General features: G+C 38.1%; 1 protein-coding gene across 3 annotated transcripts in view; it reads right to left on the reverse strand.

Moving 5' to 3' along the window:
- Nucleotides 1-265: 265 nt before the first annotated feature.
- The window catches only part of SLC8A1 (solute carrier family 8 member A1), a 429,157-nt gene continuing 407,688 nt past the window's right edge, over nucleotides 266-21,734 (reverse strand). For all 3 annotated transcript variants that reach the window (XM_069071576.1, XM_069071577.1, XM_069071578.1), the window contains one exon: nucleotides 266-3,634. In XM_069071576.1, coding sequence (XP_068927677.1) covers nucleotides 3,258-3,634 — 377 coding nt within the window. In that variant the 3' untranslated portion in view covers nucleotides 266-3,257. The remainder of the gene's footprint in view (nucleotides 3,635-21,734) is intronic.

Consider the following 21,734-nt stretch of genomic DNA (forward strand, 5'->3'; position numbering starts at 1 on the left):
CTCTTCATTTTGCTCAGCACTATAACTCCCCTTAGGAAACCCTTTACTTTGATATCCAAGTGGGCTACCTTAGGGCATTAGAAACTGAACAACCCAATGACTATCGTTTGGGAGAGACTGAACCTTGGGATTCTATTTTCCATCATTTGCATAGTACCACCTCAGTTTTTGTTTCTGCAAATCTTAAAAAAATAAACAAGGAAGAACTAGAGGACAATGATAAGAGAAAAAGCATTTGATATAGAACATGCTGTGTCACTACCAGTTAAATCAGAAACAATTAGAAACTTTATTTGTCTGTGTCAATGATGTGTACCATTTATGAGGAAGAACATTCTCTTCCTAAATCTGTGCACAATACACACAAAATGAAAGAATCAAACAAACTAAATGAAATAACTTTACACAAATATAATAATAATAATTAATAAGAACCCTGAACAATCAGATTCTAGTGTTGATGTTTTCCCTACTGAAACAAAAAGGAAAAACAAACGAACAAACCACCAAACAAAAAACCCAGAAAACCCCAAAACAAAACACTTCACCTCTTTGAAAGTGAAATCGACAAAGATTTCATTATATTTTTCTGTGAAAATCCTCTATGGGCATGTGATCATTCCAAATATGGCTAAAAAGGTGTGCAAAGAATCTTTAACTGACTAAACAACTCACATATATGGATTATCATTAGTTGACAGTTTCTATTTTAGCTTTGTATTTAGGCAGCTGCCTTTGAGTTTCCTGCTGATTGTCAGGTACCAGCAATAGGTCTCTTATTGATAAGGACAGAAGGGTATAGGGGAGGCTGCAGTCTGGTTCTGACCATAAAAACCAGGAACTGGATCATCTCATTACTTTGAATCTCCAACATGAATCTACACTCGCATACTATCCTGTCATACCCTTGGTTTAAGTGTCTAGCAAATAGTAATTGCTTAATAAATGCTTGTTAACTGGTAGATTGATTGCCAGATTCAGCAAGTTATAAATAAGGAGTTATTCTAAATTCATGTTTCCATTTCAGATCAGAAAAGGAGGCCTTGTTTGGAGCTATGTTAAGAATTGCTTGACATTTTTTTTTAACTAGAACTAATTCTTGTTCCTTTAATTTGGGCCATGATTTTTTTCTTCCTTTCTTTCTTTCCTTTTCTTCTAGATGAGTTCATCTAAGTGACCTCAAGGTAGAATTGTGTCTGTGAGGGTTTTTTTTTACTTTTATATCATTTTGGAAGTGGTTGGAGCAGGAGCTCTGCCATCTTGGCTCCCTTTTACATCATTTTGACAAGAACAGTGAAGTGAGGATGAGGGGGGAAAAGTTTAACAAATATACATCCAAGGTTTATTATCTTAATGCTTTGGGACTGATGCAAATGATCAGTAATTTCCTAGGCTGAGGGTGTCTCTTTATGTAAAACCATCAGTGATGCCTAGCCAAGGTCATGCACTCATGTGAACATAATTTTCTTCCCTAGGTTCTTTGAAACTAAAATAATTATTCCACTTAAAGGACTAAAACCTCTCAACTTCTTACTGAATAATTTAGGTCTTAAGTGAGATATAAAGGAAGTACCCTTTAAAAGATTCACTGGTCACTTTTACTTTATTGCCTGACCAGGGACTATAGGTACAGGGTGGTACACATGGAAAAGAAAACAGAGTTTAACCTAGCCTTTCAAAAAAAAAAAAAAACCAAACCCAAAGTCAGAACTAAACTCCAAACAAGACTTGCCTCCTCCCCTGAGTATCACCTGCCATCTGTGCCAGACAGAAAGAATGTGAAATAAATACTGTTGGAAAAACCATATGCTTTCAAAGCCTAGGCACATCTCACTTGTTGATCTATATATTGTCTTTCTCATCAAAGTAATTTGGTGATTTTTTGCGTGCTTTGGTTCTGAGTTCCATACAGACTGAGGATGATCTAGATATGTTTTGAGATTTGCTTGGTGGCTACCCAACAATAGCTATAACTTCCCAGTCAATTATTGCTTCTTAGAAATTGATGTGCAGATCCACGAAAGAAAAAAAAAATTCTCCCTTTGCCCCAAAATAATCAGACTAAATCACAAAATAAAACAAATTAGGTGAAAACAACAACAACAAAAAAGACCCCTTTCATTCATGTTTTCAATGTTCTATCAACATTGCTGAATGGGATTACAGTTTTTGTTATACTATCCTATATACAGATTTTTTCTTTTTTTTCCTATTTTTTCTTTTTTTTCAATCCATGCACAGTGTAAAAAGTATCAGAACAACGTTCCCTAACAGGAGTATGAAGAAGAAGCAAATGTTCAGAAAAGACTACACTGAGATTGTGTAGGGCATGGGTGTTACCAAAAATAAAACTGACAAGACAGTCCTTGTGAGAGCCACAAAGAGACTGTTGAGGGACAGATGATTTGGATGGAGGCTTGTGATATGCAAATGGAAAAGAATGGTGTGCTCTTGGAATGTTATAACAATAACAATCATTATGATTTTGGTGGGGGAAGGACACTGGAGGAGGGAGCTAGGGGCACTGGGTGGTAGAAAGGGCTATTTTAATGGTAGTCAGGCTAAGAAGTTAAGAGAGAAAGACCAAATTGTTATTCTTTTTTTCTTGAGAACCATAAAAGGTTGTCTTTGTAATTCCTGAATAAGAATGGACCATTAATATGAGGATGGCTGAGTGCCTCCTCGTTGGGTGGCTAGGGCATAATCTGAACCCAGAAACCTTTACCTGTCCTCCTTTACTATATACTCACATGCTTTCTCCGGGAAACAGATTCGCCTCTGCATAAGTTCTTAAGTTAAGCATGGTGTTTTGTAATAGAGTAATGAAACCCCCCCCTGCCCTTTTCCTCTTCCATATCCCTCCTTTGCCAAGATGCTTAATTAAAAAAAAACCAATCTGGTTGATTTTAATTGATAACTGAAAGCCCATGTTGCACTTAGATCAGTCATTTTAAAAAATCAAAACCAAAAAAAAAAACCCAAAAACAAAGTAGTCTATCAATCTCAAGAGTACACCCTTCTAGGTAGAGTTGCAAAGATGGCCCTGCATCCATGCCGTGTTCAACATGTTGGCGCTCCTTGAGATAAGAATTCTGTTGTTTTCTTACTTCTGCCCTAGTACAAAGTATGCTCTTGGAACTGCATTCCATCAGCAGGTAAGTGGACATGACAAGTGTCAGTTTCCTCTGTTCGTTATACATATATCTTTATATATATATATATTTATATATATAAATTTACTATATCTGATTGTTCCTTTAGAAGCCTTTTATGTGGCAGTAGGCCTCCAGGGAGGAGAAGAAAATGTACAAGAGCCACAGTAGGACAAAAAGTGAGGATGTGAGGAGTTTGGCAGTCCGGGGCCCACCCAGCTCACCTCCAATTTCTGGTCTTCGTCGATACAGCAGTACCCCAACATTGATGAAAGCAAAAATAGTGAAGAGAGTGACCGAAAATGCTAGTGTGCCAGGGGAGACCTCAAATTCTTTTCCATTTGCTGCATGGTAGATGGCAGCAATGGACCAGGCCACACCAATTCCCAGAAACACATTCACTGCATTGCTGCCGGTGACATTGCCGATGGAGGCATCTGCGTATTGGTCCTGTGTGGCTGCCACTTTGCTTGCAAATGTGTCTGAAAAGGAAGAGAAGAAAACCAGTCACTCAGAGCCTGTACTTCCCAATGATGTCTGTCGTGTTGTAGGTATCTCTAGATAGTCACTTTTGACTATACACACCAACTATGATGGAATGAAAGGAGCCAAGGAGTAGGAGTGAGGAGGGCTGGGTTCAAATCACCTGCCATTAAGTAGACTGTGATGTTGGACAAGTCACTTTACCTGCACCTCTCAGGGTATCAGTTTTTTCATCTGTCAAATGAGGAAATTAGAACAGACACCTTCTAAGGTACCTATCAGTTCTGTTAATGTCAGTGTAATGCCCAAGATCGAGGATTTCAAAGTTCTTTTTTGGCAGCATGCTATAAACAGGGAGCTGTGCTAGGACTCAGAAAGCATGCATTCAAGTCAATCAATTAACTAGCTGTGTGACCTTGGGCAAGTGATTACAACTCTGGGCCTCAGTCTCCCTATATGTAAAATGGAGAAAATAATATCTACTTATTTACCTCACTGGGGTGCTGTGCAATGGCATGAGATCTCATTTGCAGAGAAAACAACTGGGACAAGAAGAGCAATTATATGGGTTCACAGAGCAAGGTAATATAATTAGAAATTATGCTATCGTCTCATCAGCATTTTCACCTAATGGGGTCATCCTCTTGGAAAACTTCTAAGTTGTAAGAACAAAACTGTTACAGCACAATTCTGAAGGCAGAATGTGTCTGATGTCATGGATCATTCGTAGTCATAGAACCATATAAAATTTCATAATTGAAAGGCATCTTAGAGGTTACTTCATCTAATCCTTGGTCCAAACTCCTCACCAAATCACACCCTATACACTGCAACATCCTCCTAAAAACATGGAGAATTCAAATCCATCCACACAATGACACTGACAGAATGGTCAATATTTCCATGTCTCTGCCAATGCAATGCCATGTAGATAAACCACCATGGGGATGACCAGTTCAACTTACAGTAGTTAGGGAGAGAATGGTGATGTAATAGCTTGGCTGTCAAGTTATGTAAGACTTAGGCTGAAGAACATAATAATCTTACTCATTAAAAAAAAAAATCTGTCATGTTGCCTAGCTACTACTATCAAAATTCTCTTAATTCTTCTCAAGACTTATTACTGTTCATTCTGCTCTTTCTGTCCTTTCCAAGTTCAGTGATTTCTGTCATCAATTATCAGGATCCCTATCACTTCAAGGATAAACTCTTTTAACATTAAAAATCCTTCATGACCTGCCCTCTCTTTCCCTACAACCTTTCCAATATTCTTATAACTTACACTCCACAAGTACTATACAATCCTATGAAAATGGTCTTTTTTTGTTATTCCTTAAACAAGACAATCCATCTTTTTTCTTTTTAAATTCAATTTTATTTCATTCCCAACTCTAAATTCTCTCACTCTTCCCCTTTCCCATTCATTGAGAAGGTAAGAAAAAACATCATCAATATGTATAGTTATGCAAACAAATTCTCATATTAGCCATCCCTCCTCCCCCAAACAAACAAAAAACAAAATAACCTCCAAAACAACAGAACAAGAAAGAGAAGACAATAATCTTCAGTTCTCTTTCTGGATAGCGTCTTTCTTCATGAGACCTTTGAAATTGTGGTTGGTCATGGTGTTCAGAGTTACTAAGTCTTTCAAAGTTGATCATCTTTACAATATTGCTTTTATTGCATAAATTGTTCTTGTTTTGTTCACTTCACTTTGCATCAGTTCATACAGTTCTTCCCAGGTTTTTCTGAAACCACCCTTTTCATCATTTCTTATAGTACAATAGTACCCCATTGTATTCATTTACCATAACTATATAGCCATTCCTCAATTAACAAATGTCCCCTCAGTTTCCAATTCTTTGTCACCACAAAAAAGAGCTGCTATACATTTTTTTTTTACATATGAGCCCTTTTCATCTTCTTTGATCTCTTTGGAGTATCGACCTAATATCAGTATTTCTGGGCCAACTGGGCCAATATAGTTTCATTGCTTTTGGGGCATAGTTCCAATTTGTTTTCCAGAATGGTTGGACTAGTTCAGGGCTCCATCAATGGGACATTAGTGTTCACCACTTCCAATATTTTCACTGGCTGTTCCCATGCAAGGGATTCTCTCCCTCCACATCTCTACCTCCTGGTTTCCCTGATTTCCTTCAAGTCCCAGATAAAATTCCACTATATATAGAAAGCCTTTCCTAATACCCTTTAATTTAAGCCTTTCCTTTGTTGACTATTTCCAATTTATTCTGCATATGGTTTGTTTGTACATAGCTGTTTGCATGTTCTCTCCCCCATTATAGTGTGAGCTCCTTGAGAGCAGGCACTGTCTTTTGTCTTTTTTTTTTTCCTGTATCCTTAGTGCTTAACACAGTGCATGGCACATAGTAGGAACTGAATGATTATTGTTTGACTGACATCACAGCTGCATCCTATAGGACCTGTTTTTCATTTCTTTGCCATTTTCATATTGCCAGACCCTTTGCTGCTAGATGCACAATTACTTTTTGTCACCAAATGTCAAAAAAGGAATTTTTGTATAAATATTGCACATTATTATGCTTTAAAAAGATAGTAAGGTGACTAAGAGTCTCAGAGTTCTGAATTTACTGGAATCTGCACTGGGAAACTTGGAGTTTGATCACCAAAATGATATTTCATTGATTTTGAAGTGCCTCTATTCCTTTCTCTGCATTCAGAACCTCATAATGCTTCTCAGGAAAAAAAAGGGGGGAATTCCTTATAATCTAGTGCCCCACAACCCATTTTCCAGCCTTATTTCACATGACTCTCCTTAATGTTTTCTATGCTTTAGCTAGACTGTACTGTTAGCATTTCCCTGATTTCAACCTGCCCTCGCCTATCTTTGCGTATTCACAAATGCTGTCCTTAACACTTAGATTATACCCCCTCCTCATCTCTCCCAGTTAAAATCCTTTTCTCCTTCAAGGTCCATTTTCAGGCATCATCTTCCTTATGAAACCTTTCTGTGATCTCTCCCACACACTCCAGCTTTCAATGCCTATGTAGGTGGTACACTAGATAGACCATTAGACTTGGAGTTAGGAAGATCTCAATTTTTCTGCCTCAGAAATTTACTGAATGAATCACTTAACCCACCTCTCAACCTTAGTTTTCTTATCTATAAAATCAGAATTATGATAATGGCACTTACCATACAGTAGAGTTGAGAGAATCAAATGAGACAATAAATTTCAAGCACTGTGTCAACCTTAAAACATTATGTGAATACTAGCAAGGTACATGAGATAATGTATGCAGAACACAGAAAAAATGTGCTTCATAAATGTTGGCTATTATTAGTTATCTCTCCCCTCCAATTTTTCCAGAGTACGTTGTCTGACCTTCTCCTGTTCTATTATACCATCTTATTGTGCCATGTAATATGCTTGAGAGATAGTGTGGTAGAATAGAAAGAATCCTGAAGATCCGGATTCAAATCCTACCTCAGACACTTAATACCTATGTGTATATGAGACAGTCAATTAAGCTCTAAGAACCTCAGTTTAATCACCTGTAGAATGGGAATATAAAAATTTGCTACATACCTCACAGGGTTGTTGTGAGGAAAGCCCTTTCCAAACCTCAAAGCATTATGTAAATGTGAATTATTATTTGTGTCTATCACATTCCATACATACCTCCTATAGAATATAAACTCTTTGAGGGCAGGGCTGAGCCACTCTGCATTTTTATATTCCCAACAGCCTAGAAGCCATTAGGAATCTGATCAACATTGAAATGTTTATTGAATCCATTCTAAGAATGATGTCATGTTATATGATCCAGTTTTACTGATGAAGAAACTGATTGAGGGATGTGATAGGAAATGTTGAACATTTCAGAGACTACCTAATTTCTTGTCTACTCCAGGTTATCCTGAATTGTGTATGACTGTACAAAGTGATAGCGATGGATAAATCAGAAGAGGTCCTAGTAGACCTTGCTCATGACCAGGTGCAGTAAAAAACAGGAGCGTGGTTGAATCAGATTGGATGAAGGAAAGAGTCAACTCCATGCTCCTTCCTGTGTTCTGGCTTCCTGGTATAGCATACATGTTCAGCCGTGAATTCCTACTCTAGTAACAGACCTTTCTTGACTCTCTGTGTACTGCAGACCTTCAAGTACCAAAATTGCCTGTCTTTGTTGCATTATTTCAAACAACCCCCAACATTGTCCCAGTTTCACTGCACCAGGTTCAGTGCCCCTGCTAATGACTAACATGAATCAGACCTGCCTCAGGCAGGATATGACAGATGGAGCTCAAGGCATTAAACTCATTCTCTTTGAAGGAGGTTTACCATGGGGTCAGAACAAAGCCTTTCCCCAAATCATTGTGGGGAAGAGGAGGGTAGGCAAGGAATGAGAAAAGAGAAGCAACAAGCTTCTAATCTAGCCCAATGATATTTTCTTCTTGGTATATATTCATTCTCACATAATTGAGGGCACAAATGATATCATTATCATAGAACAATTACAGAGGACCAAGGAGAAAGAACAAAGCTACAAGAATCTTAATTGTCTCTCTTGCACTTTATTACCAGAGAACATTATAGGTTACAGTACCACTAGCCTCAGAGAAATAATCTAATTTTTGCTAGTAACTTAGAGGATAGAATACGGAACCTAATCTGTCAAGACATAATAAGTCAAGAAAGGATCAGACAACCTATAGGAAAGGTGTTGATGAACAATACACACATTATGGAGCTGAAGATAATTCTGCCTACTAGCCCAAGCCAGGCATTGCTCATTAGACTGACCATTCCTGTCTTTTGGCTTCTTATCTTGTAGGACCATGTGTTCAGGATATCTTTCCATGTTGGTCACTCCCCTTGGAGTGAGCTACCTAACTTGGTGAGCCTCCCATATCTACTTAGTTGTTGAGGCCTGTTAATTCCACCCCTGTAACATTTCTTAGATATGTCTCCTAATCTCATCACCACTGTCTAAATGTAGGTTCTTACAGCTATTCATCTGGATCACTGTAATGACTTCCTAATCCAGGAGTGGGGAACCTGGAGCCTTGAGGCCCCATGTGGCCCTCTAGGTCCTCAAGTGTGGCTCAGTGACTGAATTCAAAGCTCACAGAACAAATCCCCTTAATAAAAGGATTTGTTCTGCAAAACTTGGATTTAGTCCAAAGGCCACACCCAAAGACCTAGAAGACCACATGTGGCCTCCAGGCTGAAGGTTCCCTACCTCTGTATCAATTGTCTTTCTTCCATTTTCTGCCTCATCCTCAAATCCATCATTTAAGAATACCAATAAATATAGAATTGTTAAAACTCATGGCCTTTTTCTCTGGTTTTATCCTTCTTTACCTCTCTGAAGTTTTTGACATTGTTGAACAACTTTTTTATATTCTCCTATATATATTTATAAATATTCTCCTGATTCTCCTACTGCTGGTCTGACTGTTCCTTCTCAATCTATTTTAAGGGATTATCATTCATGCCCATCCTTTAATCACGAGTGTTTACAAGGTTTTGACCTGGGTCCACTTCTTTTCTCTCTTTAACTACTCTTTTAATGGACTCATCAGCATCCATTGCTTCAGCTTTCACACACACACACACACACACACACACACACACACACACACACACACATACACACACTACTCTAAAGTCTATACACATCCAGCCCTAATCTCTCTCCAGCTGCAATCTTGCATTGTCAATGGCTTACTGGGCATTTCCAATTAGATGTCCTATAGGCATTTCAAACATAACACATACAAAGGAAACTCATTATTTTATCCCATCCCCAAATCTGTCATGCCTGAAAACTTGCCTATTTCTTTTGAGGGCATCACAATTCTTCTGATTACAGAGATTTGCAAAAGTGAAACCAGTATTGACTCTACAGGCTCTCTCATTCTCATATATAATTAGTTGTTAAGTGTTGTCAATAATAAGGGCGTTATTTCATTGTTTATCTTTTCTCTGCCTACAACTGTGCTCTGACTATAGGTGGTGCAGTGGATAGAATGCTGGACCCAGAGTCAGGAAAGCTTGAAATCAAATCCTGCCTTAGACATATACTAATTCTGTGACCTTGAGCAAATATTTAACCTCTGCCTGTCTCAGTTTCCTCAACTATTACATGGATAATAGCACCAACTTCCCAAGGGTGTTGTGAGGATAAAAAGAGATAGCATTTATAAAGCACTTAGCACAGTGGCTGGTACATAGTAAGTTCTAAATAAATGCTAGCTAGCTAGCTAGCCAGCTAGTAGTAGCAGTAGTAGTAGTAGTAGTAGTAGTAGTAGTAGTAGTAGTAGTAGTAGTAATAGTAGTAAAATCGAATTGCAAAAACTAGAATCCATGTCAGTTGAGACTCAGAGGACTGCTGTCATCCCTCCTTCTATGGCTTAGAAGTAGGGTCAATGAATTTGGGACCACTGATGGTCAGGGAAAATAAGTTTTGGAATCCTGGAGTTGAGGGCTCTTAATGTTATGGAACACTCTTATTGTGCCCTTTCTTCCTCTTCCATCAAAGGTGACCGAACATGAATTCTTTGGAATCAAGCCATTCACTGTATCATAAATGGGACTGAGTGATTCTTAGGGAACATAAGTTTGAGCAAGGCATTCATATCTGTAGGTTAACAAGAATTCTGACCTTTTTGCCCTTCTCTCCTTGTGACTTTCTAACATCTGGCAGCCTCTAACTTACATCTCACCTTTTCCCACTGGAATGAAGCATGTCTTTGGTTTGTTTGGACTAGGCAAATGTTATTCATCTGAGTTGCATGGTATGCAATTTGCAAATCTTCAGTTCAAATACTGCTTTATGAAACTGGAAACATATGCAAATCCAAATCCATGTAGTGAATCAGCCAAAGATTTCAATGTTTTTCCAACTGTAGTGCACCAAGAGTGCTTAAAATGACTTCCAGTCTTTCTTTTGTGGCTCAGGGCATAGAATAATGGGGCATGTACCATATGTTCAGCTGTACTAATCCATTAAAGGATGAACCCATCCTACACAAACAACCAAAAGGGCAGTCTATTGTTCCACTAGGTAAACAGAACTAACATAACATTTCCCATACAAAAAGTCTTAGAATAATTGTTTCCTATGATCTCAAGAAAGGATAAAGTTCTATTCAGAATATCAGTACTATTTCAAATGGTATTAAATATGTGTATACATATATTTTGATCTAGAGCCCTGATGTCGTATTTTAGAGAATTCCTGGGGTGAGAACTCCCTTTTTCAATTCAGTTCTACAACTTGTAGTTTTAGAGAGCTGTCTGAGTGTGCTGAGAAGCTGAGAGGAATGCCCATGGTCATACATAATTATAGAAAAGACAGCCTTCTCAGGGCTTTGATATGAGAGGAAACAGTGAAGCTGGATGTGTCACAGACTTGAATTTAGATCTTCCTGACTCAAAGAAAAACTCTATCTACTTTGTCAGACTGTCTTTGCCTCCTCTCTCTCCTTCTCTCCCTCCTTTCCTTTTCTCTCTCTTTTTTCTTGTCCTATCTCCCCCTATCTCTTCCTCTCTTTTTCTCTCTCTTTCTCTCTCCCCTCTTATTCTTCACTCTCTCTCTCCCCCCTCCCTCCCTTCCTCCTCCTCAATGCGTATAATACAAAACAATACTTATTGACAACATGACATAATTAGTTATTCCCAAGAGTTAGGGCAAATTATAACATACGTGAGATTGTTTAAATGACATTAGCATCCTGCTTCTACTTCATTGCTACATACATACATCAGGAAAGACGATTAATTGGGAGATAGTGTTATCAGAAATAAAGCACCTAATCCAGGAATCCTAATATAACCATTCTAGGGCTGATTATCTACTTAGATTAACTATATGGTCTCAAGGAAATAATTTTTCTTTGACAAGGTATACACTGTAAAAGAAAAGTGGAACATTGAACCCTGATGAATCTGGTCAGTGTAGATAGCCTATATACTCCTCAGTGTAGTACTGACTTTTTTCATATGATTTACCCAGGGCATATAGAACAGCCTTTAATCTCAACTTCCTCATCTGTAAAATGGATAGCTCCATTACCTTTAGGTCCATCATTTACCATCATCTAATGTATAAACTATCTGAGACAAGTTTTTTTTTTTTAACTCCAAGCTGGTTCTCTCTCTCTCTCTCTCTCTCTCTCTCTCTCTCTCTCTCTCTCTCTCTCTCTCTCTCTCTCTCTCCTTTCTCTGAAAGCCACTTATAAATAATTGTTTTATTTCTTGCTTTTTGGAATTATTGGCCCTCCTCTTTCCCTCTATTGGTATGGTTGACTCTAAGAATAAACCATGTACCCTGTTCAGAAATACTGTGAGAAAAAAATGAACCATGTAAAGGGCTCTGCTTGATACAACCATTTTAGAAAAGATAGCACAAGGGAAATCTGAGGCTGTAGATATATCAGGGATTCTAAAATTCTTGGGGAACTATGAAATACTTTGAAGAGTCTCTTAATTTTAGGACCTTTTTAAACTTAAAAGTATTGTGTGGCACACAGTTTTTAAAAATTAAAACAAATTAGATGATACTAATTTAAGAATTTCATAGCACCCTTGAAAATAGGCACATATAACCCAGAATGAGAATCATCAGGTTAAAGTAATGATGTGTTAGGTCTGTTTTTATATAGAAGTATTTGCTGAGTCTATTTTGCTGCCTGTGTGACTCTGGGCAACTCACTTAACCTCTTTGTGCTTCTAGTCAACTCTGATATAAGTTACAGAGGAGATGCCAATATCAATTGGTAAAAGGAGTTTCCTCATTCAGGAATTTTGTATACAATGGAATAATAGGTTTAGTTCCTATTTTCCACAGAATCATAAATCAGAGATAATTATAACTAGAAGGAACCTTAGGGAATCCAACCCCCTCATTAACAAACATCATTGGTTCATACATGAAGGTGGACCTTAGTCATCAAAAATTATTTATTAAGCACCTACTATGTGCCAGTCATTGTTCTAACTGCTGGAGATACAAATAAAGTAAAAGCAAAGCAAAACCAAACCAAACCAAACCAGTCCTCTTCTAAGGAGTTCAAGGCATAATGGGAAAGACAACATGCAAGTGCCTATGTATAGATAGACAAGGTAGATATAGGATTAAAACATCCAGGGAATTACTGTGGCTAAAGTGCCACATAAATTAGAGGCATGGGGGGTGGGGGGGAATGGATAAAGATCAAGGAGGAACCAAGAACAAATTCTGAACCACAAGAACTGATCCCTGAAGAGAGTGGGGAAAAGGGAGATGATTGTTTTAATGATTTTGGAAGAATGAATGTAGGGGGACAGATGTATAGAGGTCAAAGGGGGGTTGGAAGAGGACACTCTGTGGAGGATACTAGAGCAGAGGAAGATAAGAAAAAATAAAGAGAAAAAAATAAGCATCACTTGAAGCGTAAATTCTGTAGTGCAACACTCCCAGGGAAAGAATAGATTTTAAATAATAACAGACCAAAGACATAAAGTTTCCTGGTTATGTCTTCACTTCATCAATGCATAGCATCATGGATTTAATTTTACAATAGATTTCAAATCCAGCTCCCTCTGGAAACTGAGGTCCAGGGAAACTTCTCCAAGGTCCGAAGTGGGATTGGATGGGATCCAGAGCTAGCCCTCTTTTTATCTATCTGTCTGTCTGTCTGTCTATCTATCTATCTATCTATCTATCTATCTATCTATCTATCTATCTATCTATCTATCTATCTATCTATCTATCTATCATCTATCTATCATCTATCTAAGCCCTCTTGCATGATAATGTGCACCTGGCAACTGAAAACAATTTCTATGGTTCTAGAAAGGCTATAAAGGGGATTCTGCCGAAAAGCAGCTTTTTTAGCTTTTTCATTAAAGACTGAGTACCCAGACATGAACAACTCAGTGAATTCAAATGCAAAGTACACACACACACACACACACACACACACACACACACACACACACACACACACACACTTTAAAATGACTCAGTACTCAGCCTGCACATTAAAAACAACAATTTCAAATTAAAAGGGAAAATGATCAAAATTCACTCTTCTGGGAACACGTGGCAAGAAGAGAATGAGCACAAGCCAAGGATGATATCAGGTCAGTTTTCCAAACAGAAACTGGAACAACTCTGCTCTGCTCCTCAACATGACCAGCATGGAGTCATGATTTAGCAAGGTCATCAGACATGCCAAGGTCCACTCTAATATTCTCCTTCCTTGTCCAAATGCAGGATAATTCAATTCCAACTGCTCAAGTGCTAACTCCTTGTTTCTATTTGATGCTAACAACAGTATCTTATATCAACATAGGGCCTTCACTCCCAAAGAGTTCAAGTCACTTATCCAAAATGGAGCTTCTCCAATTCCCTCTTGCTTGCCTGAATATTTGTTCAGGACTTCTTTAAGGCCCTTTACTCTGCTGCATTTTCTTGTGCTCTTTCTGGAAAAAAAAACACCCAAAAACCTGTCTCCTGTCTCCTCTAAGAGCCTCTTTGAACATTAGAGTAGCAAAGTGGTATGCTAGTCACAAAAGAAAGGCAGCACGGGATAGTGCATAGGGTACTAGAGTTGGAGCTAGAAAGACTTAGGTTCAAATCTCACTTTGGATACTTTGAACAAATCATTTAACTTCTATATGTTTTTGTGGGTGGGGATTGTTACTGCTTTCTTCTTTTTAAATACTCCCAACATTCAGCACAGTGTTTGGCACATAGAAAGTGATTAATAAATGCTTGTTGATTGACTGAGTTTATTTGTAATTTCGTTGATTTTTCACTACAAATGGCAGATGGAGCTGCTGGATTTTAACAGTTTTGTCATCTTGGTCTCAGGATAATGTTGACAGTGTCTTTTTTTCTTTCAAAGCTCAGTTCAAGTGTCACTTCCTACACAAGGTCTCTCCTGGTAACCCTGGCTGGTGCTTCTCCTTAAAATTACCTGTCTTCGTTTTGAATTTATTTTGTATATGCTTATATGAGTAAAAATCGTCCACTATGATAGAAGGTAAGCTCTTTGAGAGCAAGGATTTTTTCATTTCTGTTTTTATATCCTCAGTACCCAGAACAATGCCTGAGGCATTGTTGTTGTTGTTGTTAAATTGTTCAGCTGTGTCTGACTCTTTGTGATCCTGCTTGGGGTTTTCTTGGCAAAGACATGGAGTGGTTTGCCATTTTCTTCTCTGGCTCATTTTACAGATGAGAAAACGGAGGAAAACAGAATTAAGTGACTTGCCTGGGGTCACACAGCTAGTAAGTATCTGAGACTAGATTTGAATTCAGGTCTTCCTGACTTCAGGCCCAACACTCTATCCACTTGCCACTTAGTAGGCAATCAATAAATGCTTAGTGATTCTTAAGAAACTTTTCTTATTTCTCAAACAAAAATTAATAAAGTCAAATAACTCTTTGAGAATAGTGAGGAAGTATTGTTTACTTCCCCCCCCCAAAAAAAAAACCCTCTTGGATTCAAGAATCAGAAGTCTTGTATTTGAATCAAACTTCCATTTTTTTTTTATCACTTATTAGCCATACTACTGTAGGTAAGTCAATTAGGCTCTCTAAGTCTCTGTTTTCTCATAGGTAAAATGAACTAGTAATATCTGCATTATCTAATGCAGAAAGTTGTTATGATGAAAATGTTTTTAAACTGTAAAATCCTATAGCAATAGCAGTGATATGTAGCTCAAGTAGTGACTGTGAAGGATGCATGCAAAGCATTTGGAAAACCTTAAAAAGCTACCAAAGTAGTCAGTTATTATTGTCTTATTGTGGTTTCTCTTATTTTGTAGAAAATAAGTACAATGCAAATTGAAGAACAAATAAAGGAAATGGAAATCCTCAGGTCTAGTCTCAAAGCATCCAAAGCTTATCACAGGGCTTGATAATAACAATGATATCTAGCTTTCATACAGCTCTTTAATGTTTAAAAAGCACTCTGCAAATGTTATCTCATTGATCCTCACAACTATAGAAGGCAGCTGCTATTATCAGATAAATTTTACATATGAGTAAACTGAGGCAGACAGCAGTTAAAGGACTTGCCCAGGGTCACTCAGTGAAGTGTCTGAAGCTGGATTTGAAGTGAGATCTTCCTGACTCGTTAACCAGTCCTCCACCCTCTGTGCTATCTCACTGCTTCCTTTCACGTCTTCCCTCATTTAGACTCAAGTCCATAGTCCATCTTATAGGACACATTGTAAATCACAGGATATTGATGTCAAAAATATATCATCTTTATTATTAGCTATAGCTTACTCATATTTCAGCTGGACACACTAAATATATTCTCAGCTTTGATCATATCTGTTTTCCTGAAGTATTTATGCTCAGAGAAATAAGAAGCCTGTTAAAATTCAAAAGGAAAATGTTGCAAAATATCCTTTATAGAGGCAGCTTCACAATGAGAGAGGGTTAAAACACAGGGTCATATAGAATCCTGGACATAGTCTTAAAGGTAGAAGGAACTTTGGAGAGTATCTAGTTGAATCTGTTCATTTGAAACAAGAGGAAATTTAGACTAAGAAAGAGAAAGGAACAAGCACCTACTATGTACCAGCCACAGTGCTAAGTTCTTTTCAAATATTATCTCATTTGAGATAACTTATCTGTAATCCAAAGTGTGTTACTAAGGAAGAAAGACCTAGTCTGGTTTAACATTTAGACAATAATAGTCACTATAGTTTAAGAGGTAGAACTACTTACCCAAATATACATTCTCTACCAGTCTAGACTTGGAACCTTCTCCTACCTGACCTGAAACTCCCATTGTTAGCATCACTCTTTGGGGTTAAACAAAAATGGGGGCATTGTCTCTAGAGAGACATATGAGATCCCTGGGGTGGGGGGAGGGAAAAAAAGTCATGGGATCAGGAAAGGCCAATCTGACTTAGTTTACCAGAGGCATTGTTTTGGGTTTGTGGGAAATTGTAGAGACCCTTTTGTTGGGTAAGATGCAGAATAGCTATATTTTAAATAGGTAGATGTAGGAAGAGCAGACCATGGGTAATAATAATTAAAAAATAAGCCCTGGGTAGCTTGGGGACAGTAGAGGGTGCTGGTCCAGAGATAGTAAATGTGATAGCATGGCATATGAGGGCACTAAAAGGGTATACAGGGCAGTGGAGTGCTATTTCCTCCACTTCTACTTTGCCATTTGGCATGAGGTTAGCCCATCAAAAAGATAAAAGATACATACACAAATCATATATATATATATATTTAATATACATATATATTTTTCTCAAATATTTCCTTTGAGGAATTAAATCTCATGTGATGACTATATAAGCAAAATACACAAATCAATAACAGATGATGATAGTTTCATTATAATGACATGCTTTTATAGCTCCATTATATTTTATTTAACTCAGCTGATGAAATAGCTTGGCAGACTCAATTTGGTCAGGCAAATAGTTTATCCAAGTTTGTTAACATTATTGCCCTAAAGATATAGTCTTAGAAGACCATGTAATTCTCAAGTCATTTATTATTTGTATTTTGGGTCTCATGAGGATGTGCAATTCGTAATGCAAAGACCAGAAAATATGGTTTAGCTCCAAGTTATTAAGAAAATGCATTGCAGCCTATTGAATAATCAGCAGAGGTACAAATAAAGAACTTTCCTGTAGCTAAGGAAAACAGTGTCATTTTTTACCCATTCTGCAATTTCACAGTCATATATATAAGAAGGATAGTCTGAACTTTCTAAAAGCTGAGCTGTAGCTTCCTCAACCAGGGGATTATTCTAATTGACTTTTCTGAGCACAAGACTTGGCCAATTATTCATAATTCAGTGACTGCCTTCCTGGAGGAGGTGATGCAGGAAGGTGGGATGTTCTCATGAATACTTCCAGGGATATTGGTAATGATCGTCATTTTAGCCATAATCTCACTTCACTTTCCAGGAATCATCTCTGTTGAGTCCCATAGCTCACTTTGTAACCCATGTCACTGAGTATTCTAGACAATTTCTGGGGCAGGAGGTAGAGATAACTAAATCCCCTGGCTTCTATACTGGTAGGGTTTCAAGGGCATCTAGAGGTGCCCTCTCTCCACTAATATCCCCCTTACCAGCATGTTGTAGTAACTAACCACAAAAATAGAAATTCCTTTTGATTAAAGCATTTCCCCTGGGCAAGATGCAAGTATCTATAGGAAGAGTGAGGTAGTAAGTCTTTATTAGTCAGTCACATCTTAGTGTGAATTGTCTTATCAATCCTTTCCAATATAACAATTAGATGAGTAGTCTTTGTTGGTACAGAAATAACACACACAAACACACACACACACACAGAGGAAGTTGCAAAGAAGCAAATCTAGGCTTTATGTCAGGGAAAACAAAACACCTAATAGTTTTGCTATTGAGTCTTTTCAGTAATGTCTGACTCTTTGTGACTCTACCTGGGGTTTTCTTGTGGTTTGCCATTTCCTTCTCCAGCTCATATTACAGATGAGGAAACTGAGGCAGACAGGGTTAAGTGACTTGTCCAGGGTCACACAGCTAATTAGTGGCTGGGGCTGAATTTGAATGCAGGTTGGGTTGCCTCAAGAGGTGGTGAGTACTTTCTCATAGGAGTAATTTAATCAGAGTCTGACCAAACACTTTTGAAAAAGAACCTAAGGGTTACAAGATTTTCAAATGAAAAAAAAATAGGCATTTGGAAAGTAAATTCTCTTTAATGTGAAAAAAAAACAACATCCGAAAGAAGTTTTAAGTTTGATTTCAATAAACTACCTGAAAATGCTTCAGGCATGCTCATCTTAAATGGGTTAGATGCACACAATAAATTCCTGAGTGTTTCTCAGTCTAAGAGGAGAGTGAGAAACAGAGCTTTTACGTCATTTTAAGAGAGAGAAAAAAAGGCCTTTGTTGAAATTCTGTGACTACTGTTGCTTTGTCTCATCCCTTTCCTTTTAAATAGCCCTGCTTTTGAAATCTTCCCTCAGCTCTAATGACTCCCTGTTTTCTTTCCTGGGGAGATGGTCTGGAATCTGGAAATAGCTTTTGCTCTAGTTATGGCCATGGAGGTGAGGCAAAGTTCCGTGGAAAAGCTCTTTGACTGGGGCTTGCCAGTTCAGCTCACACAGCAGATTCTTACTATGATGGACCCTCACTGTTGACCTGATGACACATATGACAACATGTTTCTGGCAGTTCCAGCTTCAGAAGAGAGAAATGAACACAGTGCTCCTGAATGCTCAATGTTCATTTAACACAATGAACACGATTAGAGGACTGGCCTTTCCTTGTGCTAGAGAAAACTGATTGCTTGCAGTGGAGTTACAAACAAACAAACAAAATTAGTCCAAGCCCCCTCTGTGCATCTTATATGGGAGAACATACTGGCCACTGGAGAATTCTTGGCTCACCATAAAATGTATTTCCATTTTTCTTTAAGCTGCCATGAAATGTTAATAATCAAGTTAAATATTCATGAGCCCTCAGGATATGGGATAGCTAGGGTTTATTCTCTTAATTTTTTTTTTTATTTAGAGAGGCAATGGGGTTAAGTGACTTGCACAGGGTCACATAGCTAGTAAGTGTCAAGTGTCTTGGGGCCAGATTTGAACTCAGGTTCTCCTGAGTCCAGGGTCAGTCTCCTAGCTACTGTGCCACCCAGCTTCCTGGAGTACATATTCTCTTGACCATGAATATAGCTGGCAGTCTTGGGAATGCCACTGTTCAAAGGCCTAAATATATCAATGGAGTCATATATCTCAGAGGGCAGGGACAAATCCCTTTTCAGTTCACCTGGCAACATAAACCACCAGGTGCTATGAAGAAAGTGCCTTGATTTACATTATTGTCAGTTTCACATGTCCCAGATGAATTTTAAAAGTAAGTGGATCTATATACTGTATAATTAGCTAATCTTCCAGACTAAAAGAGTTTGGTATTATTTGGCCACCAATCAATAGAGGTATCTGCTGTCTTCTCAGGGCATGTACCTTGAATATGATTAAGAGTTTCCTGTTAATCACTGCTTAAGACAGGAGATTCATTTGGGGGCAAATGATACCACCAGGAAAAATGAGAAAACTCTGTTAGGAAATATGATATCCTAGACAAGAAATAGAATACCCAAGGGAAACAGGTGGCATTGCCATCATTGCTGCCAATTGAAATTAGAGGCTTCAGGAAAGAAGAGTAGATTTGGGAAGCTGATTGTGATGGATATCAAGATTTGGATTTCTGATACAAAGCTTAAAATACAGGAACAATTAAGACCATGGACAGAGATGGAATGTGCTTAAACAAAGACCAATAAAAGATATATTTTCTTGGAATCTTTCAAATTTGATCAAGAAGATTTTAAATAGAAAAGGAAAGAGGGTAGGGAAAAAACAAAAATAAAATCGGTATCTGATTTGGTAGATGTATGTGACCATAAGAAGTAGCAGGTTAAATATAGAACAGATAGAAGAAAGAAGACCAGTCTTTCAAAGGGAAACCATTTACAAGAAGAAAGCCATTCATACAACATCAGAACCTCAGCTGACTATAGAAATGTATAAAGTATAAATAATGGCTAATAATACTAATAGCTAACGGTTATATATTACATTAGAGTCTGCAAAACATGTTTACATATAAGGTTCTCTTTGATCCTTATAACAGCACAGTGAGGTAAGTGTTATTATTTTATGACTGTTTGTCAGGGCAAACAGAGGTGAAGTGAATTACCCAGGGTCACACCTGAGTTAGGATTTAAACTTAGGTCTTCCTGATGCCAATCCAGGGCTTACTTCCCCTCCTAATCACATAAACTAGTGATTCCAATTTGAGGAAACAAATTCCCTCCTTCCCTCCCTTCTTTCTGTCCTCCTTCCCTCATCAGAATTTTGCTGTTACATAAACTGGTAGGTCACTAATTAGAAGCCCTTCATGACCTAGATTGCTCATTACATTTCTAGTGTTCTTATACCTTACATCTTGCCACATGCTACATGATTCAGTAACCTTAGCTTTCTTGGTGTTACTCAAGCAAGGCATTTCATCTCCTCACTCTCTGTAATATCCCTGTCTGTCCTAATGCTTGGAATGCTCTCTCTCATCTGGCCCTCCCCCCAGCCTCTCCTGTTTGCAGCTAAAATCCCACTTTCCATAGGAAAACTTTTCTGATTCCCTTTAATTCTAGTGTCCATTTATTTTCAATGTATGTTGTATATAGCTTGTTTGTAAATCATTGTTTGCATTCTGTCTCTCCCATTAGACTGTGAGTTCCTTGAGATTAGAGGCTTTTGCCTTTCTTAGTAGGTTGTCACTTAGTACAGTGTTTAGCATATAGTCAATGTTTAATAAAAGAAGGAATTTCCTTCTTTCTTTCCTTTTTTCCTTCTCTCTCCTCTCCTATGCCCTCTTCTTTCCTTGCTTCCAACTTCTTTTCTCCCCTACTTATGGACCTGAATTTAAGACTTAACACCACCCTAGCCTCCATTTCCCCCTCTCCCCCTCCCACTTACCCTCTCCTCCTCTCTGTCACCTTCCCTCCGCGAGGAGCCCCTGATGGGGTGCCTGGGTGCCTGTGCTTGGATCTCCGTTCCAAAATCACATCCACTTCCAAAATCACATTTCTCCCTAGCCTCAAAACTCTGTCTCAGGCACTTTCTCTCCAGCTCAAGGGCAGCCTGCCCTTGCAAAATACTTATCTCTCCTTCAGTAGTCAGCTGCACCTATAGAATTTAGTAGTTTGAAGCAGCTATGTACTAGGTCATAAAGATATTTACTACTCACTGATCTATCATATGTATCCTAAACTTAGCCAGAAGTATACTCCCTTAAATTTATCTTGTCTAACAAGACATTGATAGGGGAAGCCTGGGTATTTCTCAGTCAGCCCCGATGGTTAGTTGACTTAGTGAAGTTTCAGACCTAAAACCACAACTCCCTGTAGCCTCTCTTTGGGTTGTTTCCCAGTGAACTCTGGGTAAAATACCTTCGGAGTAGATATTAAAAGTGCATGTTCCTTTAAGAACTGATCACTACTTAATCCCTCCCTAATCCTGCCCTGACTCACCTAGTTAGCATATTTGGCACATGCTTTACTATAATTTATCCTATATAAACTTTAACTGTACCCCTCT

This window comes from Petaurus breviceps, unplaced genomic scaffold (genome assembly GCF_028583685.1).
Source record: "Petaurus breviceps papuanus isolate PSGF00001 unplaced genomic scaffold, PetGlider_PUasm1.0 90842, whole genome shotgun sequence".
Classification (NCBI taxonomy): Eukaryota; Metazoa; Chordata; class Mammalia; order Diprotodontia; family Petauridae; genus Petaurus; species Petaurus breviceps.